General features: G+C 39.3%; 1 protein-coding gene across 1 annotated transcript; it reads left to right on the forward strand.

The window, feature by feature from the left end:
- The first annotated feature begins 6,246 nt into the window (after window positions 1-6,246).
- LOC147862221 (uncharacterized) lies at window positions 6,247-15,713 on the forward strand. Its single transcript, XM_087323080.1, has 3 exons — window positions 6,247-8,388; window positions 9,248-11,318; window positions 15,233-15,713. The coding sequence occupies exons 1-3, from the start codon at window positions 6,353-6,355 to the stop codon at window positions 15,689-15,691; spliced, it is 4,566 nt and encodes a 1,521-aa protein (XP_087179206.1). The 5' UTR covers window positions 6,247-6,352; the 3' UTR covers window positions 15,692-15,713.
- The last annotated feature ends 1,247 nt before the right edge of the window (window positions 15,714-16,960 follow it).

A 16,960-nucleotide genomic window follows, 5' to 3' on the forward strand; every position in this document is an offset into this window, starting at 1 on the left:
AAGGACTTATTCAACCTTCTAAGTCACCAACCGGGGCCCCCATTTTATTTGTGAAGAAGGACGGCTCTCTACGCTTATTCGTCGACTACCGAGGTCTCAACAAACTCACTGTATGCAACCGCTATCCGCTACCTCTGATCCCCGAACTCCTTGATCGGCTCCGAGTTGTGCGTGTCTTCTCCAAAGTTGATCTGCGTGGAGCGTACAATCTAGTACGCATCAAGCCGGGGGATGAATGGAAAACCGCATTTCGAACATGGTATGGGCATTTCGAATACAAGGTAATGCCTTTTGGTCTTACTAACGCTCCAACAGTTTTTCAACATATGATGAATGATATATTCCGGGAATATCTTGATCATTTTGTTGTCATTTACCTCGATGATATTCTCATTTTCTCGCCAAACATGGAGGAGCACACTCGCCAAGTCCGATTAGTTCTTGCCAAACTTCGCGAGCATGGCCTTTATGCCAAAGGCGAGAAATGCAGGTTCGACCGTACCTCGATTGAATTTTTGGGCTACATCATCTTGCCCGCTGGCATCACCATGGATATGAATCTGAAGGTCTCTGTCATTCAGGCATGGGCGACTCCAAGGCGACTTAAAGATGTGCAATCCTTCCTCGACTTCGCGAATTTTTACCGTCGCTTCATCAAGGCACTCCATTTTTATGGACCTCGGAGGCGAATTTTTCCACCCTAGCACAACCTCTTATCGCTCTCACCCGTAAAGGCACTCCATTTTTATGGACCTCGGAGGCGCAAAATGCGTTCGACTCACTCAAACACACATTCATCACTGCCCAAGTGCTGCTACATGCCAACCCCACAAAACCCTTCCAAGTCGAAACCGATGCCTCTGACTTCGCCATTGGTGTCATCCTATCCCAGGCAGACGACACCAACCTAATGCACCCAATGGCTTACTACTCCCGAAAATTCACGGCATCCGAAATCAATTATCCCATATACAACAAGGAGCTTGCTGCTATCATTGTTGCCTTTGAAGAATGGCGACCCTACTTGGCCGACGCACAACATCGTGTCCAGGTAGTGACTGATCATAAAAATTTAGTTTATTTTTCCACCACTCGTACTTTGAATCAAAGGCGGGCCCGTTGGTCGACATTTCTCGCCGACTACGATTTTGAGATCATATTTCGACCTGGTGACCAACATGGGAAGGCTGATGCCTTTTCTTGCCAAACTGACCTTGCACTCCGCCCTGGGGATGCTGCTTATGCTCAACAATCTAGATGATTGTTGAAACCCGACCAATTGCATCTTTTTGCCACTTGTATGTTGCAAGATGATTCATTACTCCAACAGATCACTGATGCGTCCAAGACCGATGCGTTTGCCAACGAGATTCGATATAGTCTGCAAAACCCCTCTAAGGCGACCAAAAGAAAGGATCTTGACACCTTCACCATACAAGAGGGTTTGTTGTTCCAAGATCATCTCTTATACGTCCCACAGGGCCCATGTTGCACCTGGGTGTTGCGGGAATGCCACAATGACCCACTTGCAGGTCATTTCGGGGTCGCGAAAATCCTCAAGCTACTCTCTCAAGGTATTGATGGCCACAACCATGGAAGTTGGTCAAAGAATACATAAAGAGTTGTGAGGTTTGTGCTCGCTCCAAAGCCATTCATCATCGGCCATATGGCTTACTACAACCGCTTCCATGTCCTCGTCGTCCCAGGGCCTCTATCTCTATGGACCTGATAACTGATCTACCCTTGGTCAATAGCTATGACTCGGTGTTGGTCATTGTCGATCGGTTTACGAAGATGGCTCACTTCACTCCATGCTCCAAAACCATTTCCGGAGAAGGAATGGTGCATCTACTACTCAACAATGTGGTACGCTTACATGGACTCCCCGATGATGTCATCTCCGATCGCGGACCCCAGTTTGTCTCTCACTTCTGGCAGCACCTGCTACAAACTGTAGGCATCTCTGTCAAGTTGTCATCCGCTTATCACCCCCAAACTGATGGGGAAACAGAGCGTGTCAACCAAATCCTTGAGCAGTATCTTCGGTGCTCTGTTAGTTACCAACAAGATGACTGGGTCAACTTACTTTCGCTCGCGGAATTCGCCTACAATAATTCTCTCCATGCATCAACTGGCATCACTCCCTTCTTTGCCAACTATGGTTTACATCCTCGCTTCAACATTTCCCTTCCTACCACTTCCGTGAACCCTTCGGCGGAGGATCGTGCTCGCATTTTGGAAGAACTACATCATGATTTATCCTTGGAGCTTAGTCTTGCCAGTGAACGATACAAGCAGCAGACGATCAGCCACTCCACACTTTGTCATTGGAGACATGGTCTGGTTGTTACGTCGACACATCTCTACTACTCGTCCATGTGCGAAACTTGATTACAAGAAGTTGGGACCATTCTGTATCATCGACTGCATCAATCCCGTCGCCTTCCGGCTCGCCCTTCCATCCCACTTCTGGCTTCATGATGTTTTTCATGTCTCCCTCCTCGAACCCCATTATGCTTCACACCTCCCAAGACATCAGGCCCCTCCACCACCACCTGTGCAATTGACGACAGGGGAGGAATACGAGGTCGACCAAATCCTTGACTCGTGTTGGCACCGTCGACACTTGCAATACCTTGTCCTATGGAGGGGTTACCCCATGTCTGAGGCCATGTGGGAACCATCGGAAAATTTACAAAATGCCCCAAAGGTCGTCCAAGATTTTCATCACCGATATCCCCACAAACCAGCGGCCGATTTGGGAAGGCGGCGTCGGAGGGGGGATAATATCAAGATTCAAACTCTTGACACGACCATGTTATAATATAGTATCATGGGTTAACCAATATATCTAGTACACAATTATGTATGTAATTGGTCCTTATTGTTTTGCTAACATCATGTGCATAGTTGCTCCCTTGTAGTATTTACACTTGGCACATGCATGCATACCTACATGCTCTATTGTAGATTCACATGCGTGCAACAAGTATGCATGCCATGTAGAATAAATAGAGGAGTTCACCTTGAAGGAATTCAAGGTGAACAACACCAGTAATGGAGTCTTTGCGTTAATACTACTCATCCATTTATCTATCTTCTTTCTTGTCTCTTGAGCTTATGATCTATCCGTGACAATAATCGTATAAGATTACACATACATATCAACACATTACATCTTTCACCCTCACTTATCAATCACCCGTACATCTCATACGGTAACAATGTGTGTGTGTGTGTGTGTGTGTATGTATGGGAACCAACAATCAAGGATGACTATACAAAACTAAATTTATAATATACTTATGAAGTTTGGTGATTTGAGGCCATAAGCGAACTCTTCGACAAACATACAAATTGTTTGCATTACATAATATCGCAATTTGTCCCATTGGGTTGAGTTGGGATATGGATTTCAGTACATCGGCTCTCGAGTATAATGTGATGGTGCTTGTGGCTTTGGTTATAGCCATTTCTGCCAAACTCTTCAATTCCCTAGTAGTAGGATTATTCAATAAAGGACCTTCACAAGAAAGATGGATTAAACATGGAAGATCATCAAGTTATGGAGATTTGAAGATAGAGAAGAAGAAGGAGACGGGGAAGAAGAAGAACACAACATATCCTTTGATTTTTCATGCATCCAGAATGTATGAGATTGTTTCTTTTTTTCTTTTTTTCTCCGTTTTACCTAATTTATATATTTTTTAAATCAAGAATATATATTAAGATTATCTATCTTTGAGAGAATGCAAAGGTCCAAATCTATTTGATTTGAAAAACCAAAAAAAATTCTTTTGTCTCATATTCAATTTCTTCATACTAAAGTATTTCAGCTTCAACTTTACAATGTTTGTTCTATATCCATCTTCTATTGCAGAATATTCTTATGTTTCCTTTATCAATGAGTTCTCATTAGAAAACTTTTCACATTGATAGTCTGGTGCACAAAACCACTATACTTGGAAAAGAAGCTCATATATTTCCTTCATCAATGAGATCTCATTAGAAAACGTTTCACATCGAAGCTTAAAAGGAGCATTTGAATTAACGATGACCATATTGATGATATCGATGGAAGAACCTTCAAACATAGTATGAGCCATACATACCATACGCGCATTCACGTTCGTGAATGTTTCAATCATTCGAGTATGGTAAACACCCTTGAAGAATGATAAATACCATACTTTTGGAATAGCTATTTATTATGAGGTAAATAAACCTAAAAAAGGAAAAAAACAAAAAATAAAAACCTTTCAAAAAGGGGAAAAAAACAAAAAAAAAAACACAAGAATGTTTGAATAATATTCACATTCGTTTTCCAACGTAGGAAAACGAATGTTATGTTAGACGAACACGAATTTTACGTACTATGCCTTCAAACATACAAAGCTCATTCTGAAAGCAACTAAAGCCTCGCGACATGAAATGCCTTATATTTAAAACAATCGATGCAAGAAGCCACAAACAACAAAGCTCATAATGAAGCAAAAGATATAGAATCATCCAACATAGAAAGCTAATATTAGAGAATAGGTTATGAGAAGCTATACACAACATATTGATAAAGATGAAGTTGTAAATGACAAGATGAGACTCAACATATCTTTTTTAAATCCCAAAAGAAAAATATATATAGATGGCGTGGTGGAAGAAGGTAATTACCGGCTGTAGGTAGAGGTTTTGGTTCAAATGTTGGTGCAGGTGCAGGTGCAGGCGCAGGGGGAGGTGTAGAAGTTTTCAAATTTTCAAAAATAGGGATAAAAGGATTTATGCAAGGTTTTAATAATATTGAAGTTGTGCTAGGGTTAGGTCAGAAGGTCCAAGTTAGGTGCTAAACCCGGGTCAGGTTCGAAGGACCGGGTTAGGTTTACAAGATTACAAGGCCCGTGTTGGGTACCTAGAGTCTAGGTTAGGCTTAGACAATTACATTGCCCGAGTTAGGTAATGAGAGTCCGGGTTAGGTACGTAGAGTCCTGGTTAGGTTGCCATGGTTAGGTGATGAGAGGTCTGGTTAGGTAATCAAATGGCATAATCACTGCCCGGGTTAGATGTGACTGAGGCTCGCCAGACCTGGGTTAGGTTTTAAGTGCATGCTTTTTATAGATAGAGATCGAGCGGTGCAGATCGCGCACGCTATTTGAAACGTGTACTGCACCGTCTGTGTCCGCGATTGCCTCGCCAAGCCTAATTATTATTATGTGTGTGTGTTTCCCTTTCACATTCATTCAATCAAACTCCAATTTTGAATACAAAAAGAAGACAGAGAGCTACAAAATACAGGGATACAAAAACAGAGCTCTCTCTCCTCTTTGCAGACTCAAACAGGGGATTGACTGAGTTGTTGGTTCAAGCATTGTTATGGCACGTCTTTTCTTCTGCTTCTACGTATGTATGTACATGTATTTTGGGCATGTGTGTATGTATGCATATATGTACATGCCTTTTGTACATGTATATATACTCTTGGCTATGTACCTGTTTGTATGTTTTTGTGAACTACGTATATATGTATGCAGAGGGAAAGCTTCAATGTAGCCCAAAGGTTAGAATAGTGCACAGATAATTAGTAGAAAAAATTGGAATGACCTGATCATATAATTTGTTGACATGGCCATCTTAAGGAAATAAGGCAAACTGAAAGGTTTTTGGGAAACCAAAGAAAAGACCAGTGGAATTTCTGTAATTTGGGCAATTTCCCTAAGATGTGTATGTGTGCGTGTCTGTATACATACATATATCTATCTATATGTATGTATGTATACTTCTATACATGCATATATGTAATTACACACACACATATACATATACAAACGTACATACATACATACATATATGTATGTATGTTGGTATGTATATACATACATACATACATACATACATATACACACACAAACATACTTGTATATGCATATACATATACGTATGTATGTATTTATGCATGTAACGTATGATCACATCAACATGGTTTAATTCCGAAAGTGAAAAGCAAATTTAGGTCCACTAAAGAAGGGCCCTAGAGTCTTAATACATTATCCAGAACAACATTTCAAAGCATTGAAAAAAAGTCAATCATTTCATAAGACAGTGGACCATTCCTTAAGAGTGAAGAAGACCTTCAAACGCATCTCATTCATCATCATCATCATTCTTATCATACATAAGTAACTAGAATTTGTTCAATATCTTCCACCTCAATTGACTAGCATTTCTTCCACCTCTCTCACATCCATATATCACCACCACCATTATTACTCATCTTATCTAGTTTCAGCACTAGAAGAAGATGTAAAGATGTTCAAACTACTTCTTTGCATCCATTACTTTAAGCACAGCTAAACCCATCACCATGACTACTCTCTATTACCTTCTATTTCTCTTGTCCTCTCTTGGACTGCTACGAACCTCGGATTCTTGCACGAGAGAAGAAGCTGATGCCCTTCTCCGGTTTATGAATGTAGTGAACACAACATCTCTCAAGAAGGGTTGGGGTTTAAGCAACAGCAATGGGAGCTGTTGTGATTGGGAAGGTGTGATTTGTGATGCTATTTCTGCACAGATTGTAGGCATTTCTCTCTCCAGCAAAGGTCTATATGGGAGGTTATCTCAAGGATTAGCCGACATTCCATCTCTTCAAGTTCTCAATGTTTCTAATAATCACTTTTATGGGCCTCTCCCACAAGACCTCTCAACACTCTCATCCCTTCACACTCTTGATGTCAGTAACAACAGTTTTTCAGGCCAGCTCGCTGATGTATTAGTGAATTTCAGCTCTTTGCAAGTGCTTAACCTCTCTATCAATGGCTTCAATGGTAGCTTGCCTCCCTCTTCTTTAAGGAATTTGAACCTCTTGAGGCTATTCCTGGCTAAGAGAAATGATTTAAGTGGAGATTTGCCACTCACCCTATGCCAAACTGCCCCACTCCTTCAAGAGATGGATCTGTCCTTGAACAACTTCTCAGGAACAATCTCAAAAGGTCTTGGACTTTGTGGCTCTCTCCAAGTATTAGATCTTGGCTACAACTACTTGGTGGGTAATCTACCCCAAGATCTTTACAACCTAACCTCATTAATAATGCTTCGCCTCACACGTAACGGATTCGATGGCGAACTAGATAATGCTATTGGGAACCTAATCAATCTCTCTCGTTTAATGTTGGGTTCGAACAACTTCACTGGACAACTTCCCTCAAACCTCTCCTCATGTACGAACCTCAAGGTATTCATCGCGAATGGAAACAAGTTCAATGGTTCATTGGATGCTGTCCGATTCAATCAATTCCCGATGCTAGAGAACCTTGATCTCAATAGCAATGCTTTTGTCGGCCCAATCCCATCCTCATTAACTAACTGTCCAGCGCTCCAGAGCATAAACTTTATGAGCAACAAACTTTCAGGGGAGATCCCATCTTCTTTGTATCAATTGAAGAACCTAACCACGCTCTTGCTATCAAGCAACAACCTTAACGGCAGCATAAGATCACTTGATGGGAGTGAACACCTAGTCAAAGTGATCTTATCCATGAATGTGTTCAATGAGGCACTACCCAATACCATGCAAGGGTTCATTAATCTACAATTTCTCTCTCTCAATAACATTGGCGTATCTGGTTTGATTCCTAAGTGGTTAAAGGATAGTAAAAAATTACAAGTGCTTGACCTCTCAAGGAACAAACTAACCGGATCAATCCCCCCATGGATTGGCTCTTTTCCTCATCTTTTCTACCTAGATTTATCCAACAACTCATTGTCCGGAAGTATACCGCATGAATTATTCTTGTTGCCCGCATTGATAAGTGTTGATAACAACCTAACTGGATTGCAATCGGTGGTTATCAACCTTGACATAAAGCAAACACTCTACTTCCCATACTTAGAACTTTCTACGTCCTCTATTAACCTCTTTCACAATCTCCTTGAAGGGTCTATACCTTCAGAAGTCGGTGCTTTGGCCAATCTTCAAGAGATGAATTTGAGTTTCAACAATTTGTCGGGAAACATCCCAGAGATGATGGCCAATATGACTGATCTACAATTGCTCGATTTATCACGCAACTCTCTCACTGGCAAAATACCTTTGTCATTGATGAAGCTCACTAATCTTGGTCAATTCAATGTTTCATACAATCAACTAGAGGGTATAATACCTCTCGGCAATGGATTCTCGAGGTTTTCTAACCAAAGTTATGAAGGAAACCCAGGATTGTGTGGTGCCCCTTTACCTTTTCCATGTGAGAATGATGTCAAACCCAACTCCTCTTCAAGTAGGAGAAAAAGCCCTATTATAGCCACTGATATTCTTGAGCCAATTGGTGTGGTTATTGGTTATGTTGGAGTGTTAGTGGGTTGGTTAACTTGGAAGCTTACTAGGAGAAAGATTGGATAAGATTGGGCTAGAGAATGTCTCAATGTCTCCTTTATCTTCACTAAGATGATGAATCTTTAGGGATGGAGGAGAAAAAAGATCCATCCAAATTTAGACTTCTCTTTTTTTAATGGCCATAAAGGACATCCAAAGTTGAGTGATGCTTGTTTAAGCAAACCTTTTGTGATTTCTACATAACAAACTACATTCTACAAGTGCTTGGATTTTCTTTTTTCTGTACACATTGTATAAACATCAGTAATTCATGTTTTGTGCTTTCTTTCCTAGTTGTAAGAAAGAATGATATGCCAAATTCTTTTGTTTTATTGCTTAATTCTAATATGTTGTGCTCATAAATATTCATGTTATTTACATACATATATACATACTGATACATATATGTATATATATACATACATACATATACACACACAAACATACTTGTATATGCATATACATATACGTATGTATGTATTTATGCATGTAACGTATGATCACATCAACATGGTTTAATTCCGAAAGTGAAAAGCAAATTTAGGTCCACTAAAGAAGGGTCCTAGAGTCTTAATACATTATCCAGAACAACATTTCAAAGCATTGAAAAAAAGTCAAATCATTTCATAAGACTGTGTACCATTCCTTAAGAGTGAAGAAGACCTTCAAAAGCATGTCTTTCATCATCATCATCAATATTATCATACATAAGTAACTAGCTTTTCTTCAATATCTTCCACCTCAATTGACTAGCATTTTTTTTCCACCTCTCTCACATCCATATATCACCACCACCATTACTACTCATCTTATCTAGTTTCAGCACTAGAAGAAGATGTAAACATGTTCAAACTACTTCTTTGCATTCATCTACTTTAAGCACAGCTACAATCCCATCACCATGACTACTCTCTATTACCTTCTATTTCTCCTGTTCTCTCTTGGACTGCTACGAACCTCGGATTCTTGCACGAGAGAAGAAGCCGATGCCCTTCTCCGGTTTATGAATGCTGTGAACAAAACCTCTCTCAAGAAGGGTTGGGGTTTAAGCAACAGCAATGGGAGCTGTTGTGATTGGGAAGGTGTGATTTGTGATGCTACTTCTGCACAGATTGTGGGCATTTCTCTCTCCAGCAAAGGTCTTCGTGGGAGGTTATCTCAAGGATTAGCCGACATTCCATCTCTCCATGCTCTCAATGTTTCGAATAATAACTTATATGGGTCTCTCCCACAAGACCTCTCCTCCCTTCACACTCTTGACATCAGTGGCAACATATTTTCAGGCCAGCTCTCTGATGTATTATCGAATTTGAGCTCTTTGCAAGTGCTTAATGTCTCTACCAATGGCTTCCATGGTAGCTTGCCTCCCTCTTCCTTAAGGAATTTGAGCCTCTTGAGGAATTTCCGTGCTAGAAACAATTATTTAAGTGGAGATTTGCCACTCATCCTATGCCGAACAGCCCCATTCCTTCAAGAGATGGATGTGTTCTTGAACAGCTTCTCAGGAAAAATCTCAAAAGATATTGGGTTTTGTGGCTCTCTCCAAGTATTAGTTCTTGGTGATAACAATTTGGTGGGTAATCTACCCCAAGATCTCTACAACCTAACCTCATTAACAATCCTTCAACTCAGAAATAACCATTTTGATGGCGAAGTAGGTAATGCTATTGGCAACCTAATCAACCTCTCTTATTTGATGTTGGATTTGAACAACTTCACTGGACAACTTCCCTCAAACCTCTCCTCATGTACAAACCTTAAGATATTCACCGCAAAAGCAAACAAATTCCATGGTTCATTGGATGTCGTCCGATTCGATCAATTCCAGATGCTAGAGAACCTAGATCTCAATAACAATGCTTTTGTCGGGTCAATCCCATCCTCATTAACCGAGTGTTCAGCGCTCCAAAGCATAAACTTTGCGAGCAACAAACTTTCGGGGGAGATCCCATCCTCATTAACTAACTGTTCAGCACTCCAGAGCATAAACTTTGAGAGCAACAAACTTTCGGGGGAGATCCCATCGTTTTTGTATCGATTGAGGAACCTAACCACACTCTCACTATCAAACAACAACCTTAATGGGAGCATAAGATCACTGGATGGGAGTGAATATCTGGTAAGTGTGGTCTTATCCAAGAATGTGTTCAATGAGACACTACCTGATAGGATGCAAGGGGTAACTAATCTACAAGTGTTCGCCGTCGGAGACATCCGTCTCTTTGGTTCCATTCCAGAGTGGTTGAAGAACTGCACAAAACTACAAGTGCTTGACCTTTCGTGGAACAATCTAACCGGATCGATCCCACCATGGATAGGGTCATTTCCGCATCTTTTCTATTTGGACTTGTCTAACAACTCTTTCTTCGGAAGTATACCGCCCGAGCTTTTCTCGTTGCCGGCACTAATAAATCACGATAACAACCTAACGACATTGCAATCCACACAAGTTTCAGAGTTTCCACCATCGATTAACCTCTCCCACAATCAACTACAAGGGTCTATACCTTCACAAGCCAGTACTTTAATCGTGATTTTAATCATGGATTTGAGTTTCAACAATTTGTCGGGAAACATCCCAGAGGCGATCGCCGATATGACTTATCTATATAGGCTCGATTTATCACACAACTTTCTCACTGGTGGAATACCTTCGTCATTGGCAAATCTCATGTTTCTAGTTTATTTCAATGTTTCGTACAATCAATTGGAGGGTTCAATACCTCTCGGCAACCAATTCTCGATATTTTCTCGCAATAGTTATGAAGGAAACCTAGGACTTTGTGGTGCCCCTTTACCCTTTCCATGTGAGAATGATGTCAATCCAAACTCCTCAAGTAGGATAAAAATCCCGATTATAGCCACTGATATTCTTGAGCCAATTGGTGTGGTTATTGGTTATGTGGGAGTGCTAGTGGGTTGGTTAACTTGGATGCTTATTAGGAGAAAGATTGGATAAGAATTTGGACCCTCTTATTTTATTTTTTTATTTATGAATGGCCATAAAGGACATCCAAAGTGCTTGTTTAAGCAAACCATTTGTGACTTCTAAATAACAAACTACATTCTACAAGTGCTTGGATTTTCTTTCTTCTCTACACACTTGTATAAATGTCGGTAGATTTGTGTTTTGTGCTTTCTTTCTCATTTTGTACGAAAGAATGATATGTCAAATTTTGTTGTTTTACGGCTCAATTCTAATATGTAGTGCTCATAAATATCCATGTTATGAGGTGTCTTTATGATTGAAAAAACAACTAGAATAATCATTAATAAACAACTAGTGGTAGTCACTAGGACCTCATAACACTTTACAGAACTCGAATCGGATGCCCGAGTGGAAAAGTTATGGTCGTTTGGAGGTTTATAACAAAAATACAATTTACAGTGGTAACTAGCAGTTTGACAGCAGAATCAATGGTTCGATTATCTAGAGCTTGTGACAAGGAGCGTGCAAGATTTTATGATACATGAATTGGAGTTTGGAAGCCCTAGATCCAGACTCCGGAAGGATTATTTTAAAATTTAAAATTGTTAGAGACAATTTAGTAATTGTGCCAAATGGAGGGGGGTCAAAATCGAGATAAAGTAGGGTCAGTTTTGTAATTTGTGAAAAGGTTGGGTCGACCATTTAAAGGTTGAAAGTATGTATTTAAAACTATCGAGCCAAACCGTATTGAAACGACGTAAAGGTGAACAGGGAGACAACCTATTGCACAAGCACCGAGTTTTATTGTGATGACTAAGCTCTGCTAACCAAGGAGCCCAAGGATCCAATGTACACGACACATTTAACTGGTATGAAAAAGGAAGCAAAAACAAGCTCAAAGCAAACATTAGAAAGGGGAAAAGAAAGAAAAAAGGAACGTAAATTATCAATGCGGTTTACAAGAAAGCCTTCCCAAATAGACAATGTGAGTTCAAGTTTTGTTAAAGCACCTTTCGACAAATGACACTTGTAAGAGCCATTCAATAAATTCAATTTCTTTCCCCGAAGACTTGGCATCTAGGTCATCCACAATTTGAAGTAGTTTAAACCATAAACCATGTTGTAGTTTGAAACCATTTCAACCACAAACTATTAAGTTGGTAAAGTCTCAAATTAGACCCTTGAACCCCCCAACCAAACAAAACCATTTGCAAATATCTAAACTTGAACATAACCATTTACATGTTAAGATGTAGTTTTTATGGTCAAATTCAGTTGAAATCAAACCGTTCTCGATAGCACAAAAGAAGAGAGTAAATAGGCTTAAAATATCCATGGGCTTGAAAGGAAAGAAATATGCTTGAAAGGAAAGAAACACTTTTAGAAAAAGAGTATATACACAGTGTTGTTTGGATGCCCTAGTTCCCCAAGAGCTTAAATACATGATGCTATCTTAAGTAGTAGACAAGATTTTTTCAAATGCGCATTTCTTTCGAGGACAAAAAGAGAGAGTCCAATAGGTCATATTTGACCTTCTAGAATAATAAAATCTATCTCTCAAAACTTGAGCATCCACTAATTGAATTCTTTAATAAGATTGACTGTCATCCCCGCAATTTGGATGTGGCAACATTTCCATGGCAATTCAACTTGCATTCCAATCCTCTCCTTCTTAGAGGGTTGTTTGGGTTTTAGCTGAACATGGGAGTGGAACTTGATGTCGGTCTACTCTTCTACTCACATATCCACAATTTTAAAACGAAAGAATGGTCTACATCCTACCCATACAATATTCAAGATTGGTTCCACGAAGTTATCAATCCACTAGGAGAGCCACCCGGAGTTCATGTGGTGCCTCCCTCTTCAACCACACACACACACAACTCCAAAGTTTGCCAAAGCCCAAGCAGTACTTCTTATGTTGCTATTCAACTAGCTATTGCTACAACCACTCCCTAATGAACACCGTACCAAGGAACTTATTCATGATCATGATTCTGTTCATTGACGATATCAATATTCCTAACCTAACATTCAACTACAACTATTTCACATTCTCTTGACATATCCTTTGTTTCAAGAACCCAAATACCATGTGTGTGTGTGTGAGTGTGTGTTTCCCTTTAACATTCATTCGAACTCCTTTCTATTACTCCTATTTTGAATACCAAAAGAAGATAGAGAGCTACAAAATACAAGGATATAGAAAAAGAGACATCTTTCCCTCTTTGTAGACTCAAACAAGGGATTGACTGAGTTGCAGGTTCAAGTATTGTTATGGTACTTCTTTTCCTCTGCTTCTACATACATATATACATGTATTTTGGGCATGTGTATATACATGCCTTTTGTACGTGTATATATACTCTTGGTTATGTACTTGTATGTATGTGTATATGTTAGGTATATGTATGCAGGGGGAAAGCTCCAATGTAGCCCAAAGGTTTTTCCTTTATAGGGAAAAATGTGCACATACATATATGATTGTGGAAAAAATTGGAACTAATTGATCATATAATTTGCCATCTCAAGGAAATAAGGCAAACTAAAAGGAATTTGGGAAATCAAAGAAAAGAGCACTTGAATTGAATCTGTAATTTGGGCAATTTCCGTATGTATACGTATATCTATCAACATATATGTATGTATATTTTTATACATGCATATATGTAGATACACACACAATATACATATGTACATATAGCTCTTAAAACAAAAATCTTTACAATAAAGCTATCACAATTGACTAGCATTTTCACCACCTCTCACAATTGACTCCTTTGCATCTATCCACTTTAAGCATGGTTCCACCCATCACCATTACTAGTTCTTAGCAATTTAGTCTATAGTTTTTAATCCTAGGCCTGAAGTTGCGCAGTCTAATTTCTATAATGTCAATAGGGCTTGCTCATGAGACCACCTCCACAACATCCTCTTCTTCATGTTTTGTTTTCATAAAATTAGAAAGCAAAGCATTAACAAAATCACGACACTATCAATATCATAATCATGATTCATCCCCCAACTAAGGTCTCCTCACAATCTATAGAATCAATACATTTCTTGTCATTTGAATTTTTCACAATCTTTGTCATTACAACCATCGACCCGCTTCTTGTTGTCCTGTCACATCCTACTATTGATCAATTGCAAAATTCTGATAGCTTTTCAAAATCTTTTGAAACAAAGACCCATTCTTTAATAACAATGTCACTCCTCTTCTCATAACATATATATATATATATATATATAACCTCCCTCCCCTGTTTCTCTAATGTTCTCACATAACATATACATATGTAAAGCCTTGCTCTGTTTCACTTCAGTAATCTCCTTTCTCCTCAATTCACTACCATTTCTTCCACCTCTCTCACATCCATATCACCACCACAATTACATCTTATCTACATTACATCATTACATCTTATCTACCTTCAGCACTACAAGAAGATGTAAAGATAACGTGTGTACAGATGCTTCAAACTACTCCTTTTGCATGTATGTATCCACTTTTAAGCATGGTTAGACCCATCACCATCACTAGTACTCTCTATTGCCTTCTATTTCTGCTGTCTTCCTTTACACTACTGCGAACCTCCGATTCTTGCCGATGCCCTTCTCCGGTTACTGAATGCTGTGGACAAATCATCTCTCAAGGGTTGGGGTTTAAGCAACAGCAATGAGAGCTGTTGTGATTGGGAAGGAGTGAGTTGTCATGATGTTTATGCACAAATTGTGGCCATTTCTCTCTCCAGCAAAGGTCTATATGGGAGGTTATCTCCAGGATTAGCCAACATTCCATCTCTTCAAGTTCTCGATGTTTCAAATAATGACATAGATGGGCCTCTCCCACAAGACCTCTCAACACTCTCATCCCTTCACACTTAGATTTCCAGGCAAGCTCTATGATGTATTAGGGAATTTCAGGTCTACACCTTTAGAAGTCGGGTGCTTTGGCCGGTCTTCAAGAAATGAATTTGAGTTTCAACGATTTGTCGGGAAACATCCCAGAGATAGTGGTTAATATGATCCGATCTACAATTCTACAATTGCTCGATTTATCACGCAACTCTCTCAATGGCAAAATACCTTTGTCATTGATGAAGCTCACTAATCTTGGTCAATTCAGTGTTTCATACAATCAATTGGAAGGTTTAATACCTCTCGGCAATAGATTCTCGACGTTTTCTAACCAAAGTTATGAAGGAAACCCTGGACTGTGTGGTGCACCTTTAGCCTTTCAATGTGAGAATGAAGTCAATCCCAACTACTCTTCAAGTAGGAGAAAAATCCCTATTATAGCCACTAATATTCTTGAGCCAATTGGTGTGGTTATTGGTTATGTGGGAGTGCTAGTGGGTTGGTTAACTTGGAAGCTTACTAGGAGAAAGATTGGATAAGATTGGCCTAGAGGAAGTCTCAAAGTAAGTCCCCTTCATCTTCACTTAGATGATGAATTTTTAGGGATGGGGAAGATAAAAGATCCATCCAAATTTGGACCTCCGAGTCTTCTTTTTATGGCCATGAAGGACATCCAAAGTTGATTGATGCTTATTTAAGCAAACCATTTGTGACTTCTATGTAACAAACTACATTCTTCAAATGCTTGGAGTTTTTCTTTCTTCAATACACATTTTGTATAAATATGTTGGTAAATTTGTGTTTTGCGCTTTCGTTCTCATTTCATACGAAAGAATGGTATGACAACTTCTTTTGTTTTACCACTCAATTTTAATATTAAGTTCTTGCTCATTAATATCCATGTTATGAGGTGTCCATATACTCGAAAAAAACAACAACAACAACAACAACAACAACTAGAACGATGTTTACCAACTAGTGCAAGTCACTAGGAGCTCACAACACTTTATAGAACTTCAATCGGAGGTCCGAGTGAAAAGTTATAGTCATTTGAAGGTTTAGGATAAAACTACAGTTTACGGTGGTAACCAGTGGTATGACGGCAAAATGTATGGTTCAACTATCCGGAGCTTGCAACAAGAACGGCATACAATTTTATAATACGTGAATTGAAGTCTAGAAGCCCAAGCTACAACCTCCGAAAGGATCATTTTAAAATTTAAGTTTGTTAGGGACAAAATAGTAATTATGCCAAATGGGGGGTTGAGAATCAAAATAAAATAGGGTCAGTTTTGTAATTTGTGAAAAGGTTGGGTCGTCAACCATTTAAAGGTCAAAAGTATGTATGTACAACTATCAAACCAAATCAAACCGAACTGACGTAAATGTGCACAAGTGACGAAGCTTATTGTGATGACTAAGCTCTGCTAACTGAGGAGCCCAAGGATCTTATGTATAAGACCCATTTAACCAACATTATAAAGGAAGCAAAAAAAAGCTCAAAGCAAACATTAGAAAGACTGGGAAAAGAAAGAAAAAAGGAATGGAAAAGGTCAATGTGCTATACTTGAAAGCCTTACCAAATAGAGGATGTGAATTCCACTTCCATTAAAGCACCTTTTGACGAACGAAACTTGTGAGAGCCATTCAATAAATTCAATTTCTTTTCTCAAAAACTTGGCATCCGCTCATCCCCTTTATCACCACACCGTCTGCAACTATGCTCTTGTCATACCAATTGTCCCCAAATCATAGAACCTAGCGGTTGCTTAATGCTCATGCTTTAGCTGACATACAATTATATTTGA

This window comes from Azolla caroliniana, unplaced genomic scaffold (genome assembly GCF_043228905.1).
Source record: "Azolla caroliniana isolate FFs.n. ecotype wild unplaced genomic scaffold, voAzoCaro1.0.p SCAF_7, whole genome shotgun sequence".
NCBI lineage: Eukaryota > Viridiplantae > Streptophyta > Polypodiopsida > Salviniales > Salviniaceae > Azolla > Azolla caroliniana.